Source organism: Aedes aegypti, chromosome 2 (genome assembly GCF_002204515.2).
Source record: "Aedes aegypti strain LVP_AGWG chromosome 2, AaegL5.0 Primary Assembly, whole genome shotgun sequence".
Taxonomy (NCBI): domain Eukaryota; kingdom Metazoa; phylum Arthropoda; class Insecta; order Diptera; family Culicidae; genus Aedes; species Aedes aegypti.
Genome location: NC_035108.1, coordinates 217,492,028 through 217,511,786, shown reverse-complemented (window position 1 = coordinate 217,511,786; position 19,759 = coordinate 217,492,028). Strand labels below are relative to the sequence as shown.

Genomic DNA, 19,759 nt, shown 5'->3' with positions numbered 1-19,759 from the left:
CATACATTTTGCCTTATGAAAGGTGGAACGATTATTGCAATACGAACGCTTTATGTATCGTTTTTGCATCACTATCGTTTTAGTATCGTTTTATGTATCGTTTTAGCATCACTAGGGCTTTATCATCCTACATCAAGGCGTCGATAGGCGCGTGGTGTACGCTCGGGCCTGTCGATCGCAAGGTTCTTGGTTCGATTCCAAGTTGCCGCGAAAACTTTTTTTTGTTTGCAAATTCTGGTTTCATAATGCAAATTCATGAATTTCGATCCGATTTATTGTGGTGAATTTTCATAAGGGGTTCCTATGTTTATCGATAGTCCATTTGCCTGATTGCAGTCTTCAAAAAATCCCACTCCAAGAGCTGCTGAGGCCACGGAGCAAGATTTATTTCGCGCGCTTCTTCTGTTTGAATCCAGGCATGCAATGAATCCTGCCACTTGTATGAGAGGATTGAATCCTTCCGCTATCATTGCGTTTGGGTCTTTAGGGTTACTATTTTCGTTCCGCATGTCTCAAAAAGTGGTGAAATAGTCAATTTTTGAAAATTTATCAAAAATTCAAAAATACATATATAGAAAAAATAACAACACAAATGTTAACTACAAATCATTAACTTTCGAGGAAAAATACAAAACAGGGCTGTTAGGTTTGACGGAAATGGTCTATTGAAGTTTAAAAATGTTATAGCCATTATTTGAGCTGAAAAACTTGCTAAAGTAGTGCAATAACATGCTCTTTCGTATTATTAAATAAAAACAAGAATTCATTAAACATTTTAGGACCCAATTACCTATTTTTTACAATTTATTTTCGTAAGATAAAAGGTATCTTTAAACGGGATTGAGTTTTAGAAATGCATAGTCATCATGTTCTGGAAATTCAAAATCCAAAATGTTCCCACAGGTATGTTTTTCATGGAGAACACTCCACAAAAATAGTGATTTTCAAGAACCTTGAAGCACAAACCTCAACCAAACTATGTTTAAACTTGCTCCAATCTTAAAACCGTGTTCGACAAAAGTTTGTAAAATTGAACAAACTACTATGTACACTGTAAACTCGTCATTACCCTTTAATGTGGAAAAAATACCCATTATTTTCTGATATATGAAGACGTCAAAATAACGGGTAAATTATTATTTCGAATAATGGGTGTTTACACACTCAATCACGATTTGCTTGTTCGGTAATTTTTAATACTGGATACGAATTGTAAATCATAAAAAATACCGAACGTTTAGTTTTTTGATTGAAAACTTCTGATGTTCAGTAATATTTTTTACTTTTTACTGAACTACGGTAGCTGTCAGACCCAATTTTGCTACATTGCCGAACAGGCCGAAAAGTCAGTAAAAACAATTACCGACTATTCAGTAGTTGATGTTTTTTATTGACTTGTAGTTAAAATCAAATCAAAACAAACAGATGCGCATGCGGGAAAGTGTCAAATGAGAATCTCCTGCTGTAAAATCGTCCGGCGCCATTTTTCGATTGCTTCCACTGAGATATGAGCATACCGTAGATGTTTATTCGCACGAAAAATGCATATCGATGTCCATGTTCATGTCGGTTGGGTTTTAATTTGTATTGATTTCTGAAAAAAAAAAACAGAATCCGGAGAAGCAAAGCATGAAGCACTGGAAACTGGAAAGCCAGTGAAAACGCTCTACAATTTTACTGACTAAAGCGAAGTATGCACTTCAACAGAAAAGTAATCGCCTATCTCGATGCGTGGGAAATTTCTTGCAAGAAATGCTCAAGAAAAGCATTTTTCTTTGATCGCAGTACGCAGTTGAAAAGAAATGTCAATTCAAATGGAGCTCACTGTAGGAAATTTCTTGACCATTTCTTGAGCAGAAATTTTTACTTTTCTTGAGCGGAACAGCATACTTAGCTTAAGTCAGTAATTTCCATCAATCAAAACATATTTTGGTTTACTGGGTTTTCTTCGGTAATCGTAAAAATTACCGAAAAAACCGTAGTTCCAAAACCCAGTAAAATTTTACTGGGGTCGGTAATCTGAATTGGCTGTGTAGTACCCTTTTATATATTCCGGCCATTTACTCTTTAATGGGTGAAAATTTCCTTGCAATTTGAAAATAGATTTAACTTCTCCCTCAGACCTTGCAGAAAATATAATAGTTTATGTACACAAACCCGTATCAATTTAATAAAAACCAGAATAGCCAGTAATTTTAAGGTATGTGCATTCAAATTATTTTCCTATCGTGTTTTTACTATGAAAACAATCAAATTTCACAGGATGTTTGCCCGAGACTTCAGATGCCAAGTCTCGTATGCTTGTCCCGCTGCACATAACCTCCGGTAGCAGCAGTACTAGGCCAGAAAGTCAGATTTTAATAAATAATGCTCCCGCATCGGACTGAATTATGTTCAATAAAATGTTAGTTTTCTATCGATTATTTTTCTTAGAAATGAAACATTAAAATCGATTTGCATTTTATATATTTCAAAAAGAGTAAATTTTACTCTGTTTCCTAGAAAAAATGTTTTTGGATAATGGGTAAAATTCACTCGTTAATCTGACGTACAAGCCGTTTACTCTTTAATGAGTAAACGCCCTTTACTCTTTTTATGAGTTAAACTAATTTCTTTCAAAGAGGGTACTTTTTTACCCTTTGAAGGGTACTTTGATCTTACAGTGTAGAGGTATTTCCGATAAGTTTTAATGTTCCGTTCAGTAGTTTCGAATTTTCAAAGCTTTAAAATAGTCTAAAAACACATAATTGATTTGAAGCACATCTAAGTTTTCTCCAAATTGACTGAAATTTTGACCAGAATTTCATTTTGTCATGAAAAATCAAAATATTGGTTGACTGAGGAACTTCCAGGGGGTCAGGCGAAGATGTCAAACTGACTCTTACGTCTGACTATCGTCGCATTGAAGTCTCCATATATAGAACAAATGTGTATGCACAGAGGCGCGTCCACATTCAAAACCATGGGTAGGACAAATGTTGGCAAAATGTCCACGGAAATCCAGAAAAAAATATTTTTTTAATTGACTGTTTTTATCCAGGCCTTTAACACAAGACTATGAAAGTTTCAATGGGCATAGCCAGGGTTTTTGACAGGTGAGGCGTGCCCGGAAATTTTACCCTGGTAAGTTATAGACAAGTTCTTACAGTTTCTTAAAGAATTTATATGAGATTACACCAAATTTTTGTAAAAAAAAACTACTAAATTCCACTAAAACATTCTTTCAAGGTATAACTTTAAAAATGTGTCAAAAGTTCTTTAATACAATGTTGCTGAATGCTATTAAAGATTTCTTCAAGACTTGTTTTCGATTCTTCCTCCGGTTTCTTTCTACCAAATGTTAAATTTTAAAAACACAGGTCTTAAATTCATAAATCTCATACTACATTTTCTGCAAAGATTCCTTCGTGAATTGTTCTAAATATTTTTCAAGTATTTTTCTTAGAGATCCACCAATCATACATTCCTTTTGAGATTGTTTTATGGAAACTTCAATACAACTTCAAGAATTTCTTCTCAATTTTTAATTGGGATATCGTCAATAAGTTTCATAAAAATATTTTTCTGGGGTTTTGCCATACATGTTTCAAAATATCTCCAATCCTTTTCTACCCCAAGGTTTTTTTTTCAGGATTTTTTCTCTCCCTTACATAATTATTGAAATCCAACAATTAATTGTCCTGAGGAATTTTATTTGGATTCGGATAATGTATTTTTGTACTTTTGTAATTATAAGAATTAAACACGAAGGAAGCATTGGATGGAATCCTAAAAACATCTCTAAACTATTAAATAATGGTAGTTGCTTCTGGTTTAATTCTTAAAACTCTTGAAAATTTCCAAATTCTGTAAATCTCTACATGCAGTATGAATTTCTAAGTAACTTTTCAAGAACTTCTTGAAATAACTCCAGGGGAAAATTCTAGATAAAACTTTGCTAGAATTCCAGAGAAATGCCTAAGAATTTTTGTTTGTGTTACATGGAGTAATTCCTACACTGCAAAAATTGTGATAATTTTCTTTATGTGTATCGACACATTAATATTAGAATCCATCTCACACATTGATTTCATTTAAATGAGAATGAATGAACCCTGTTACTGTGAATCAAAAATATGTGTGAAACCATATAGCAAAAATCTATATAGTTTCACACATAACGCGTATATGGAAAATGAACTCGTGAACATCAACAAAAGAAGTCAACCATTTTCTGGAACCAGGTTGAAAATCATCGAGCACGCAATTGCATGTAGTTTGGTAAGTCTTTTCAATATTAATTAAACATTAATACAACTAATTAATTGATGTTTCATTTCAGCAACTAGAAGATTGAATGCGAAAGGGCTAAAAAGCTTTTCAGCAGCCGGCAATCAAACAATTTGCGAGAGAATCTGCTTCGGATGGCATCAGATGGCTGGAACCAAGTCGCACTCGCACCCACGAGGGGAACCGCTACCCCTTCAGGGGAGGACATTCGTCATTCTGAAAAGTTCTGTATTGGCGTGAAACATTGTGTGGCAATAAAAATTATTATAATTTGGCTAGGGATAAAGAAAGTGAATAAATTATCATTGTTTCATCATACATATTTGTTACTAATATTGAATAAAAATCAACCATGTTATTCATTGATCAACCCTATAGAATTAATGGATGTGTTTGATAATAAACATGTGTACGCACACATAATTCAAATATATTATGAAATGAACCTTGATTATGTATCTCACACATAATTACCATGTACCGATACAAATTGCAAATATCTATGTGTGAAACAAATAACGACGATATGGAGATTTTTATCAGTGTAGAATATTCAGAGAAGGAATATTTGGAAAAAATATACATCAAAAATAACTAAACTGGTTCCAATTATCTGAAGACCTATAATTATCTGAAGAAATCCTTGGAGCAATTCTTCCCCTGCCTAATGCAATACCAGGAGAAATGCTCAATAAAATTCCTGGTTTGGTATAAATTATGTATAAATTCCAGAAGAGAAATAAATTACTAACAAAAAATCATGGGAAATACGATCTGCTCATTTCCAATTAATTTATTGAGAAATCTTGCAGAAATGTTAACGAAAACTCAGTCAAGATCCTCTAGAGAGTATGATTCGGGAGTACTGTGGAAATCTCTCCACGGATCGTCCACAGATTCTTGAGAAATGAAGAGCATCATCGACTATATCGCCAAAAGAACTACGCCTTTTTTTTGCTTTGTGGAGACATGACACCACTGCGACCATTAAGTTGATCTATTGTGGTGATCTAGTGCTGTGTATAACAAGTGAGCTTTGTTTCAAATGCATACCGTTTTGATTCATATTACGGACACTTAAGGACTCAGGGAAATATAACCCAGCATAGAGCATACAAAATAAATCATTCTGTATGATTCCTTAGCGCTATCGAGCGTCGGAAGCCCTTTACTTTCGAACGGTGGGTGAAGAATACGCTTCCGCAACTTCAATAATTTTAAATAAATGAAAATGTGTGGCCTTTTCATGATTCTTATTCCGGACGCTTCCTCACTTTTGCCTCATATTCCGGACACTTTGAATCGAATTCCGGACAGCTCATGATAATCATTAATGGAACAGTCAAATCATCAATCGAAATCGTTAAACCACCAAAGAGACATCTAAGGTAGTTGGGCATTATAAATTTTCAAAGATATTTATGGAAAAAGTTTACTAAAACGAGCCTTGAAATTGAGAACTTTTGAACAGCAAAAATTGAAACATTTCGCGTGAAATGTTTCCCATACAAAGTAGAGTGTCCGGAATTTGAAGCTGTCCGTAATATGAATCAAAACGGTATATTCAGTACACGATGCTGCCGGTCTTGGGTTCTTCAATAAACAATTCTTTAGGAATATCTTGATAGTTCTACACACATATTCTAATTTTTAGTCAAGAAATTCTTCCAGGAATGCTCATGACAACTAATCCGAGAACATCTACATCGGACTGTTAAAATTATGTAGGAATGATGTTAGTTCGTGTTGAATCATGGATCATGGGTGGGACAATCCTTTGACTGTCCTACCCAGGTGTTTTTGTGCGTAGGACATGTCCTACCTGTCCTACCCACTTCCCGCGCCACTGTGTATGTATATGTGCGTTTCGTGACGATTTGCGCTCCAGATGCGTTAGTCTGGAGCATTTTCACCAGCTGTCAGTCGTTCCAACTAACGGGTCGGATTTGTTATAGATGGAAGGCAGTCGTGTTCCAACTAGCGAATCCCCGCTGTACTACTCTAAAGAGAAAATCGACGTAGAGAAATCGATCAATGCAGATACGCCTGTATGATACTAAACGCGAGATCTGTCAACTTTGTTATGAAATACTACTCGACTGTCAAAATTCTAATGGGCCGACCGCGAAGATTACTTTAACCATTTAAAGCGAAGTATGTACTTCAACAGAAAAGTAATCGCCAATCTCGATGCGTGGGAAATTTCTTGCAAGAAATGCTCAAGAACAGCATTTTTCTTTGATCGCAGTACGCAGTTGGAAATAAATGTCAATAGGGTCCTAAAGCCCTGCCTCAATTTTAGTACCAAACGCTTCAGTTTAGGGCAGAAACACATGTTTACTCAATTTTTAAATGATTTTCATTGGTTTAAGTACAAAAAACATTTTTCTATGATTTTTGAGATTTTGTCACACTCTTTGGTTTAAACTCAAATGTTGGGTATATTTTGTTTTCCGTGTCCCTTTCGAAATGTCAGATAGGAACAACCCCAGTGTTAAAACTATATGCCCTGTGGCATTTTTGTCGAAAAAGTGAATGTCAAACAAGATCACAAGTGTCAGGGTTCATATTTGGAACCCTTTTTAAAATTAAAATTTAAAAATGTTATAGCCGTTATTTGAGCTGGAAAACTTGCTTAAGTAGTTGCAATAACATGCTCTTTCGTATTGTTAAATAAAAACAAGGATTCATTAAACATTTTAGGACCCAATTCAAATGGAATTTATACTCTGTCGGCAAAAGCTGAAGAATTCACGAGCTTGCATCGCCAAAGGCAAGGCTGTTACCGACCGTTTGTTGGTGTTCTTCCACGGCACAAATTCAAGAAGTCCTGCGCCCAGGAGTCCACTCTGTATGATAACTGCTTGGAGAAGAGCTGTCGGGATCTGATATCGGAAAACAATTTTAATTGAGCGTTCTGACAAACTGAACTACCTCCCTTCTGGATACCTTGGTGTAGGTTTTCAGCGAAAGGCGGGCTTGATTATTTTTGCAAAACTGGCATCCCTGCTACCTCCAAACGCACCTCACAAAGCTCAAAAACTCTTTCTTCACACAAAAAAGTCATCTGTGGACGACACGCAGCGTCAAATTTGCGATATTTTCCCAAATTTTCAATATTTCTACCGCGAAAAATCGCTTCAATTATTGTGTAGTTTGTTTTCCCGGTCGCCAGCTCCATTTTGCTGGTGGTTTGATTATTTTTAGTTCCAAGCAAGGTAAGAAATTAACGAAAAGAAAACCATCACCACCACGAGAGGCGTTTTCACTTGAAGCGGAGCGACATTTTTGTTTCCCCGTTTTGCCCTCGCTACGACGGGTCGACCATAATACATTTTTTTTTGTGACGGGTAGTGTTTCCTAACTAACTGGCCGCGTCCCACTAGAGGGAGATCGCGATCAATTCTGAAAGCAAGCGTAGAATCGGGCAGGTACAGAAGTACCACCTTCTTAGAATCAGGAGAAAGTGGCAGTCGAATCAACTTTTCCTAGAAAATTCTACCGTCGCACACAGGTTCAGATCTAAATAAAAAATCACGTCAGAAATTCCGCATTCCTAGTATTGTAATATTTTCAGCTATAAACAAATGTTTTTGAACATGATATAGAGATGACTATTTTGGGCATAGATACGATTTTTTTTTATTCGTATAGAATAAAATTCTAATAAAATTGCTATTTTTTCCTACATTTTGGGGCTAATAATCTAACGATTAGTGAAACTTAGGCAAGAGGAATCTTCTTCATTTGGTTCCTTATTCACAAAAGCGCGTTTAAGTATGATATCTCCCACACATTTTCTTTACGGAAAAAGCGTTTTTACAGAAGTGCCTCAACAAAAATAGGGTGTCTACTACCTAGAAAAACCTGGAATTCTCAGGGAATTTTGGTTACACTCAGGGAAAATATTTCAAACCAGTAATGCATGGTAGACAGGGTGTCGACTACCTGGAAAAACCTGGAAAGTCAGGGAATGTCAGGGAATTCAATTTTTGACCTGGAAAGTCGGGGAAAGTCAGGGAATTTCACTTGAGGTCAGGGAAAAAATATCAATACTACAACATCAAACGAGTTGATTGTCTGAAATGATATTGTCAGGCTAAGTCAGCAATACGATACATGGAAATAAAGAGGGTAATGAATATTTTAAAATTGCAGTTAACCATTGAGGAAATGCTCTTATGCATAATTGAGTAAACAAATGAAATGTTATATGTTGTTAACAAAATGTTAATCCCTGGCCACGATCACAGGGTTTGACGGTGCCAAAGTAGAAGGTGCACCATAATAATACCCGTCTGTGAAACATATCACCTTCCCAATACTTTGGCACACCTCCAACGGTTCATGATTTATCATGAAACGGCTGCATTCAGGCGGAGGATCTGTTAATATGTTTCGGCATATTATCAGGTCCTCTTCGAACCGAGGGACCGCCAGGGCTCATTAGTTACTTATAAACCAGTGCTGGTTGTTGATGTTTCAGTTCGTTTACACGAGCTGTAGCATCCTTTGTACTAATCAGCAATGGTGGTTAAGTTTCGAAGCCAACGTGTGATCAATCGTTTTATAATGCAACATAAGAATGGGTGTTTGGTGGAACTGTGCGTTACACTCGTCGTTATTAAATTTAGTGATTGTGAAGGTGCTAATAGTGGTTTTATAATAAAATCTATGGTGATGAAAATTTGAAAATGAAAGTGGAAGTGATTCTGATAGTTTTGTTAAAAATATAATAATAATGATGTGAACTCTACTAATTTAACAATGGCCATAATACATTGTGCATTTGTGCAATAATTTCTCTGAATATAAACTTTATTGCCTAGCTCTTCAAACGTGCATGATAAAAGTGTTAATAATGACAGCGAGTGCAGAAGAATGGATCGAAGTGATTTTTTTACGGTAAATTTCTTGATCATAGTGCTAAATCGTAGTTTGAATAGTAATGACTCTACAGCAACAATATAATGATACATTTAAATTGAATATCTTTTAATTACTTAATAATGGTAACAGATGGTAAATGGTAATAACAATGAATTTATATGAAAATAGTGTGATGTGAAAAGTGATATAATGGAAAGTATATCAGAAGTGTATTACGAAAGTTGATGAGTGATAATCGGTGATATATGTGATAGTGTCGAAAATAAAAGTGACGATAGAGAGTGATGAAATGAAATGGGGAATGAGGACCTTTTAATAAAACTATTTCGTTCTTCACTTTAACCACTCTAGTAGCATTTCAGGCATTATCATAGTTTGATAGTAGTCTGAACTAATAGACTGCAAAACTACGGCAAGGGCTGATTGCTGCTAGCGTACACAGTGACCATTTGAGCAACATTGCTTAGGAACGTCTGTGTGATGAACGCAATAGAGGCTTATAAAAGCAAATGCTGGGAAGGAGCTTAGGGCAGATTAAGAGTGCCAGTACTACCCCTATCGCTACCGACAAAAAAAAAAAAAAAAAAAAAAAAATGTTGTTAACAAAATGTTAATAAAATCTTAAATTTGTTTTACCAAATTAGGATGATAGTGTTGTCTAATAACACAGAACACCTAGATATAAGAAATGAATGTAATGTTTGGAACAGTCTTGGGAACTGTGACCACAATTCACCACAGTTCATCGATTCTGCCATTCCACCAAAACACAAAGCAGCAGCAGCATCAATACCATCAGGCGTTGCGCTGCCAACGGTTCACACACTGCTTGACTGTTTTTGTCTCTCCACTATGACCATTTTCGGGCAGCCATTCCAAGCAGAATGATTGAAAAAAGTGTTAAATCATTCAATCGCTAATATTTCGCTTGTGTTTTCAACTAATTGAAATCTATTAGCTCTAACAGAAAGACCACAATCATTCCGTTACGTTACATATAAACAAGTTCAATTTCATACTGCCTTTATCGAGCAAAAATGCAAAACCCCGAAAACCGCAAAAATCGTGTCACCACTGTGCTCGAGTCATTTCGCATTCGGGGTTGAAAAACGTTAGGAAGAAGAAGATTACATTTTTTGAAGAGCCGTGACATTTTTTGTTTTGAACCGTCATGGTTTGCTTTGGATTTTGATGGTCGTGTAGGAAGATGTAAATGTAGAGGCGGTAAATGTTTGCTCCAGTACTTTTCTCATCCCTGGTTTGGAATGATACTAATAAAGAAATTAAAAAAATTGGGCCATCTCCAAAGGATGTGCTTGATGGCGATGTCTGGTGCGTTCTCTATAACTCCCACAGCAGCGCTTGAGGCCATTTTCGACGTTGCGCCACTACACATACATTTTAAACAAGAAGCACTTTCTTGCTCTTACTGTTTACTGGATCTACTGGAGAAAAATCCAGTGAGTCGTAGATCTACACACACTTCGTTGTTTCCACTTTTGGTGAATTGGGACAAAATTGTCCTTGCTCCAAGTGATCTCACAATTGCTTGTCACTTTCCTTACAGGACATTTACCACACAATTCCCTTCACGGGAAGAGTGGACGTCTGGCTATTTGGAATGAAGTATATCAAACAATATAGTATGTTACACTGATGGCTCCCTTCTTGAAGGTAGAGCTGGTGCAGGAGTATATTCTCGTGAGCTAAGGCTGAATCAGTTTTACTCACTTGATAGAAACTGCACCGTTTTTCAGGCGGAAATATTTGCTCTTATGTGTGGAGTGCAATCAGCACTTCAACAGCGCGTAATGGGTAAAGTCATATACGTCTGTTCAGATAGTCAGGCTGCTATAAAAGCTCTTGCTTCGGCCATCTCAAGGTCAAAGCTTGTTATCGCATGTCGAACTCAAATTGAGGAACTGAATTTAGTCAACTCTGTAAACCTTGTATGGGTACCTGGCCATTCTTCCGTCGCTGGAAATGAATTGGCTGATGAGCTAGCTCGCGATGGAGCATCGCATGACTTTATTGGCCCAGAGCCGACTATTCCAATTTCGAAGTGCTGGGTGAAGCTTCAGATAAACTCTTGGGCGGCAACTCAGCACAAGCAATATTGGAATAGTTTGGAGTCATGTTGTCAAACAAAATTGTACATTACTGAGCCATCTCCAAGGGTGGCGAAGTATTTAACAAATCTATCAAAGCAGAATTGCAGTCTCTTAGTCAGAGCGTTGACAGGCCACTGCCGACTCAACTATCACATGGCAAATATTCAGCGTGCTGACTCATTTGTGTGTGATAGTTGTGACTCCGATTATGGAACTGATATGCAACTGTTCAGTTTTTTCGCAAATGCGATTCCAATTACTTGGTAAACACTTATGAAGTGAAACTGAATTCAGAAGCCTGAATCTTCAGGACATTCTGTTATTCTTAACCCGCTGTGGTAATGAGCTAAAGGCTCTCTTCACGCTCATGCGTTTTGTAGTGCCCTTTTTAAGGCGTTGTTCGAACCCATTATGGTATTTTTTTTTTGTTTTTTACAAGGGGGAAATCTGCAAACAGGTCCCCTGAGAAGATAACTCAGGGAATGCGGGGATGACGCACCAACGACGACCCGCTAAAACCAGCCTATGCACTGTGCTTGAGCAATTCATTTAGAATTGCTCAAGTGGTGAACAGTGCATCGACATGACCCTTGGACTCAGACCCTCATCTCCCCGGAACCACCTTACGGTATTTCTTCGGGAAGGGACCAGTGCATATAGCACAACACGTGTAGCAGAAGTAGCCTAGGCAAACTGCTTCTCCTAGCCGACTTAAACAATGTTACAAGGGACCAGCCTCGGCAGGGCTAATCCTCTGCAGCCAACTCTTGATCGGCGCGCCATAGACGTTGCAATTCTAACATAATGTGAGTGACAGCCGTAGTTACTGCATTCCAGCACTCGGCATCCGCACACATTCTCTCTATAATATTGTCGGGGGACGTGTCCCCTCCGCATGTAGTGAGCATGCGACCTCTCACAACAATGAAACGGGGGCAATCGAACACGACATGCTCCGCTGTTTCCTCTACACCAGCACAATTGGGGCACGCAGGAGATTCTGAGTGCCCGAACCTATGCAGGTACTGTCTATAGCAACCATGTCCTGACAGAAACCTCCTGCTGCCAGCTTCTGAGCGTTTCCTCTTTACACGTGTCGCGGACTCCTCTGGTACCCCTTTGGTTGAAGCATTGAACATCTTCCTTGATGATGAGCCCGATGGGCGTCATCCCGGCTATGATGCACACGGCCTCTTTAGATACCGTCCGGTATGCACTTGCTACTCTTAAGCACATTATACTGTACGTGCTTTCCAACCGCTTTAGGTTTCTGTTCGTTCTAAGCGCTTTTGACCAGATTGGTCCTCCATACCTTAGTATGGATAGCGCCACGCTTGCCAGCAGCTTGCGTTTGCTGGCAATTACAGCAGAGCTGTTAGACATCATCCTCGAAAGCGCCGCTATAGCCGTAGATGCCCTTTTACAGGCATATTCAACGTGGCTAGCGAAGCTCAGCTTGTCATCGATCATTACCCCAAGATGCCTAAGGGATCGCTTGGACTCTATGGTGCAATCACCTACCGAGATAAGCGCCCGTTGCTCGGACTTGCGGTTGTTGACCACCACCACCTCAGTCTTGTGACGGGCCAGTCCTAGTTTCCTAGACTTCATCCATTCCTCAACCAGGGAAATAGAGTGCGCTGCTGTCAACTCTACTTCCTCCATCGATTCACCATATGGTATGGAGCTACATGCTCTCATTTCGCTTAGGCGATCTTCCCTCGTCAAGGGACTTCACTCCTACTTCCTCCCATCTTTCCCTTCCCTTTCCTCTCCCATCGGGTAGATGATGAAATAGGCTTAAATATGGCGATGGCACAAATCTCCCAAATGGTGGGGAACGTGCCTTTGAAGCCGGCCTTCTGATACCTGATACCTGATTATAGTTATTTTCACAGAGATTACTCTGAAGAAAAAATCTCAGTATTTCCTCCAGATGTTTTTCTAATGATTCTTTCACCGATTTCTCCAAGTGTTACTTTTAGGATTTTTCCCACAGATCCTCCAGAAACCTTACAATAATTCCTACGCCTTGTTTCATTTGAACCAGGCATTTTTATAAGAATTCTTTCAAAAATTTATCCACAACAACTCTCCGAAACTACTTAAAACTTCCTTAAGGCATTATACGATGAAATTTATTATAAACTTTTCCAAGAGTTCCTCGATAAACTGCACCTGGGATTCCTCATTTAGTTCCTCTAGAAATTTCCAGCACTTCATCAAAATAATATTTTTCATTCATAACATGGTTTGAAAGCTTGCGTTTGATATATTTTTAGTATACATAGGGCTTCCCATATGATTTTTAGAGACATTTTCTCTTATAGGGGGTCCCGTAGCCTCGAGGTTACGCTTTCGCTTTGAAGCGGAAGGTCATGGGTTCGATTCTCAATCCTCCCCTCACAAAAAACTCCGTCCAGTCACCAGAAGACGCCGTACGAAGGACCGTGTATTGGGGAAACACATCCATCCTCCGTCAGTATCGGATGGTGATTGAGACACACGAGACACACTGAGCCTATTTGTAGGCTGTTGCCTCACACGACATGTACACATGGCAAAATGAACCACCGCACACCAATGGACTACGGCCATATGGATATGGATTGGACCAACGGCAGTTCTCTCCTCTACCTGCTCGGTATGAGAGAAATAGCAATAAGAACTAGGATATAAATAGCAAGGCTGGTTCATTGTACTCTGTAGCCAGAGTAAGGTAGACTTGGCGAAAGTGGCTAGGAGGCCATCTTTAACTTGCTGGCCGTTTTGTTTACAAACATTACTGCCTGGCCTGGATAACGCTCAAACTGAAACTAATCGTGCTGCCAATAGTGCGAACGAAATAGTTAAAAAGAGAGATAAAAGTAGAGTACGCTACGCGCAGATGCGGCTGCATTAGAATAATTTCTGACACCACTTTTTCTCCAACCAATCAGAAGTCATTACTGCCTGGCTTGCAAGGTGCTGAAACTAAAACTAACCGTGCTGCCATAAGTGTGGACGAAATTGTAGAAAAGAGAGAAAGAAGTATAGACCACACATGGAGCAGGTGCGACCGTATTAGAATAATTCTTGATATTATGCTTCTCGAGAATTTTTAGCATTTGATCACTTTCTCTTTGCTTCTTGTGTTACGCGCAAGGGTCTGGTACTAGTTGGGCACTTTGCGAATCTTTTCTGAAAACCGCAGACCCTCGAAAAAGTTGCGCGCCGATCGCTCATGCGCCGATTTAAAACGCTTGCTACTTGAAAACAAGAAGGTACGAACATTTTTATTCCATATGTTTTTTATCGATTAAACAATTATGCTCGCTGTCCAGTTTAGGACTGAAGCCCTAAAAGTGATTCACTGCCTCGGCGAGATATTTTGAAATTTCTTTATTTACTTTTTGGCTGGCGCACAACTCGGCGCATGGGCACGCAACTTGTTGGACAGTCTGCGGATTAAAGTAAAGATTCGCAATAACACTGTTTCTCCCTCCAATCAGAAGTCAATTGTCTGACTACCTGTCTCAGATGTTTGTAAACAAAACGGCCAGCCCTTCTTCGCCTACCATTCCTGGTTTTCTTCACAAAGTGAGCATAATGTATCACCTTAGGAGGAGCTCTACCCGCCTTGATAAATAGATTCTGTAACGAAAAATAATCGGCATAGTAGTGGCCAAGTGCACGGAGTGCCTAACAAATAAAAAGTAAGGAAAAAAATCTCTTAGGCCGGCCAAAACCGATACTTTTACAATTCTACGCTGTCTGAAAAATGCTCAATGAACTTGAAATAAATTCGCTATAACCCTATACCAAAACTTGTAAAGGATTAAAATACTCCTACTAACTTGCCTTCATGATTATGGGCGAGCAAAAATTGTGAAATAAGTTGAAATCTACCTAAACAACATCAGAACATCATTCGTAAGTTTCTTTCTTTGGAGTTCATTGGTTTTTAGAATTACAAGGCTCTTTCGACATGAATCTGAAAAATTTGTATACTATGCGTAGTTGTTTCACCCATAGAAAAAACAAGGAAGAAATCTCAAATGCAGGGCAAGTAGCTAATCACTTTTTTCGAGCTGGTCACTAAAAAGTCACTATTTCCAACAAAAAATCCTGTGGTAAAAATTACTATTTTAGCTGACTACGCCCATACTTAAAATTACCATGGAATTTCAGAACAAATTACTATGGGCTTCGTGGCCTTGCGGTTAGTGGCGTCAGTCGTCTAGGCGTATTGTGCCACGGGGTGTGGGTTCGATTCCCGCTCCAGTCGGTGAAAACTTTTCGTCAAACGAAAAATTCATCGCTGGGCTACTGGGTGTTTCGTGTTGTCCGTTGCCTAATGATAGTGATCGTTCAGTCTGTGCAGCCTTTGTGCTGAAGACGGTGTAAATTGTCTTTTTTATAGTACATCCCATCACTGGTACATTTAACAGAAATCATTTCCGTCAATAAGACTTCGATAAAAGACATAGTGAAATCAAGCGCATTTGTGTTCTGCTGACAGATGCGAGCGCTTAAGTTAACACCCTAAAATGGTAGTTTCTACCGCATTTTTTTTTGCGTGTAGTGACTTTTTTCAGAAAAAAATGTCGCTAAAGCCAGCTTTTCTGTTATTATTATAAAGACAAATATAGAGTGATTTAGAAATCAAAATATCTAGAAAGATAGGGATTCCTGGCTAACTTTCTGAAAGAAATCGGAAAAAGTGAAAAAAAAATCTGAGAAAAGTTTTAGAGAAAACCTCTGCTAAAGTTAGAAAGCGACTTTGAGATAAAATACCTCCTCCTTTCTAGCGTTACGTCCCCACTGGGACAGGGCCTGCTTCTCAGCTTAGTGTTCTTATGAGCACTTCCACAGTTATTAACTGAGAGCTTTCTTTGCTGATTTGGCCATTTTTCCATGAGTATATCGTGTGGCAGGTACGAAGATACTCTATGCCCTGGGAAGTCGAGAAAATTTCCAACCCGAAAAGATCCTCGACCGGTGGGATTCGAACCCACGACCCTCAGCTTGGACTTGCTGAATAGCTGCGCGTTTACCGCTACGGCTATCTGGGCCCCTAAAATATTTTAATACATTTTGTCAAAAATCAGCCCAATTGTCTGACAGACCTACTGAATAAATTACTGGTCAACTTTCTGCAGTAATCTGCGGCTACAGAGGTAATCTTAACCCTGCCTTCTGTAAGAACCCCATAAAAACTCCTCTGGAAGATTAGCCAAAGGGGGTTTGCAATAACAATCAATAAATTCAATGAGTTCATTGAAAGCCCGCCCAGGACTTCATATGTAAGTACTGATTTTCTAGCAAATTTTTCAAATTATTTCAGTAATTACATTAGAATTTCCAACCTATACATCCATATACATTTTTTTCATTCATTAACCTTTGATACTGTTTTTACACGATTTTGATCAATACAAAATAAAACACGTTTCTACAATGAATAATTGAACATTGTTGAACAATTTTGAATCAATATTGATATCAGTGGCGATTCCCTAACGTCATATGTTTATTGATTTCAGCAACGAATATGGGATTGTTACCGTTTACTGTTTGCTCTATTATTTAAGTATGCAAAATTTGCCGTTTTCAGGGTCGTAGAAGTAATCAAACGTAACTAACCTCAAATGGTAACCCTATACAAGCAGCATAAAAGAATGCGTAAAACAAAGGAAAATAAATCTCCAGGCAGTTGAATTGTTTTTTAGTAATTATGCTATTCCATGAAAAACGGATCTAGTGGGTCACCAAATTCCGTGAAAATTTGCTATTTTGTTCCTTATCCTTATGGATTTTTTTTATTTCCAAAATAAAGTGACCAAAAAATCGGGGCCAAATTTTTATTAAAAAAAAACATAACTTTTGAACCGCTTCACCGATTTTTAAATTTCTTGGACGAAATGAAAGCTAAAGATTTTGACTTTTCAAGAAAAATATAAAATTTTACAATATTTTTTACATGAAAAAATAAAAAAAAATCCGTTTTTTTTTTTGTGTTAAGAAGGCCTTGGGACCAAAGGGGAAATTGCTGATTTCATTTTTTCTTGAATGTTCAGAAATGTTTACGTTTACTGTCAAATTTTAAACGATGTATGTTTTTTAGAATGAGATATACTTTTTTGAAAATAAAAAATCAGTGATTTTTCATCGGCACACACTGTAAGTCTTAGCGCATTATTTTTTTTATTTTAAAGAATCATAACTTTTGAACACAGGGGGCCCAGATAGCCGTAGCGGTAAACGCGCAGCTATTCAGCATGACCATGCTGAGGATCGTGGGTTCGAATCCCGCTGGTCGAGGGACTTTTCGTAAAGGAAATTTTCTCGATTCCCAGGGCATAGAGTATCTTCGTACCTGCCACACGATATACACATGCAAAAATGGTCAATCGGCAAAGAAAGCTCTCAGTTAATAACTGTGGAAGTGCTCATAAGAACACTAATCTGAGAATCAGGCTTTGTCCCAGTTGGGACGTAACGCCAGAAAGAAGAAGAAGAACTTTTGAACAGCTTAACCGATTTCCATTTTTTTTTATGGAATGAAAGCTTAAGATTTCAACTTTTCAGAAAAAAAATATAAAACTCTGATTTTGTTTTACATGAAAAAATATCTAGTTTTTTAGTTTTTTTTTTTGTTGGTTTTTTTCGGTGCTGGGCCTCAGTTTTTGTAGAAATTTCATAGAATTTGACGTATACCCTCAAATTCTCGCAACAAAAAGCAAAAAAAAAACAATTCGGTGTCAAAATATGTAATTATTTAAAAAAAGGTTGAGTAAGTACCACTGTAATGGGGCTCTGCACAAAAGTCATTCTCTCTCTACCACCTGAGAGAGACTCGCGAAGAGGAAAAATATCAACGTCATATGCAGCCCAGATTCCCCTCTCACGAAACGTCAAATGCAGCCCACCATTTTTATGGCTGAAAAAGTGAAAAGTATTGTGTTCAAAGTAAACTGTTATTAAAAACCTCAGCCGGCGGAGCAGTTTTTCCAAAGTTGCTGATAAATCTAGGCAGAAGATTAATTATTTCTAATGTCTGCTATGTTTGCTGGCATGAAATTTCACTCAAATGGCAATTTATGATTCGATGTGATGCAAACTTAATCATTTTTTGCTGAGAGGTTCATGTGAGGATTTGAACAGCATGCGCATAATTGGTATGCGCATGCGCATAATTGGTATGCACAAAGTGGAATAAGAAAAAAACTCAGCAATCACAGAAAAAGAAGACCGTCTTCGCGAGTCTCGTCTCAGTCTACCACTATTCCATGAAATTAGCAAACAATAAGGCCAGTAAACGTCAAAATCCTATACGAAATCAAAACAGAGTAGCCAAAATTTTTAAGAACATAAGTCTGGAGAACCGAATTTCAGTTTTAGCTGAAAAACTGATCGATTGATCAATCGCTGGTAGTGACCAATCGATCAAGATTCAGCTTAACCGGATGATCAGTTCTCCGGTTTTGTGATCTTGTGCTTTGACTTCGTTTCAACTTCACCTCAAAATTGATAGACGTACTGAACTGTCTTTGATTTGTTTTACTATTATTGAAATTACTTAATAATTAATCAAAAATACAATTTCAAACTCTTTTCAGATTATTTGATTTGCCCATCGCGTGACCCCTCCGGGCTCAGATTTACAGAACAAAGCGAAGAAGCATAAATTCCCTTCCCTAGAAATTGAAACGCTAATAGAAGGGGGTACAAACGAGTTTTGCAAAATTGAAGACACTCAGAAGGGAGACAAACAAACTAGAAGGCGCCCGTGGTCAAGATTCGCGCTTTTTGTGTGGAAGCTGCTGCCGGTGCGTGAAACATAGTTTTCCTCTCGGTTTCGTAGAACATCCACGCACACGGATTTTTGGCCTTTCTCTTGTCGTTCTTTTGCGGCGCGAATTAGTTCGCGACCAAATTGTAACGGGACTCTTCACGACAGCAGACAGTAGCCAGCGGTCAGCAGCAGCTTTCGAAGCGTAACAACAGAGAACACAAAACTCCAGCGACAAAATGACGTGGGAACCGCAGCCAGATGGATTGAACCAGATCATCACCCTGCTGAAACAATCGCAATCGACAGACAATGCGATTCAGCGTGCCGTACAGATGGTATGTAGCAAAGTTTGCCTATTTCAGGATTGGTAGCAGGTCTCTTATTTTCAAAACATGGTCTCTATTTCAATGCAAGCTTCTATTTTATTGAAAGGTTTCTAAAGTCTCTTTTTTATTTAGAATGGTCTCTAGAGTCACTATTTCTCTATTTTCCTTGTATTGATTTCTGATTCGAAATACTTTATCAGGAATTTCCACTAATATTTTCCAAAATACTATCTCAGGATTTACTCAAGATATTCTCTATTTTCTTACCAATTCTTCCACTAAGTAGTTACTCTTGCAGATATTCCAAATAATCCTATAGGAGTTCTCCCGAGAAAATCACCAAAAATTTCTTCTAATTTTTTTGAAAAAAATCGTTGAGTGATTAT

The 19,759-nt window shown here is 38.1% G+C and overlaps 1 protein-coding gene across 2 annotated transcripts in view; it reads left to right on the top strand.

Annotated features, from left to right (window-relative positions):
• Nucleotides 1-7,305: 7,305 nt before the first annotated feature.
• Nucleotides 7,306-19,759, top strand: part of LOC5569279 (transportin-1) — a 32,565-nt gene continuing 20,111 nt past the window's right edge. For both annotated transcript variants that reach the window (XR_002500318.1, XM_001652761.2), the window contains exons 1-2: nucleotides 7,306-7,487; nucleotides 18,872-19,382. Coding sequence is in view for 1 of the 2 variants with exons in the window: in XM_001652761.2 (XP_001652811.1) it covers nucleotides 19,284-19,382 (99 nt within the window). In the remaining variant the exon portion in view is untranslated. The remainder of the gene's footprint in view (nucleotides 7,488-18,871; nucleotides 19,383-19,759) is intronic.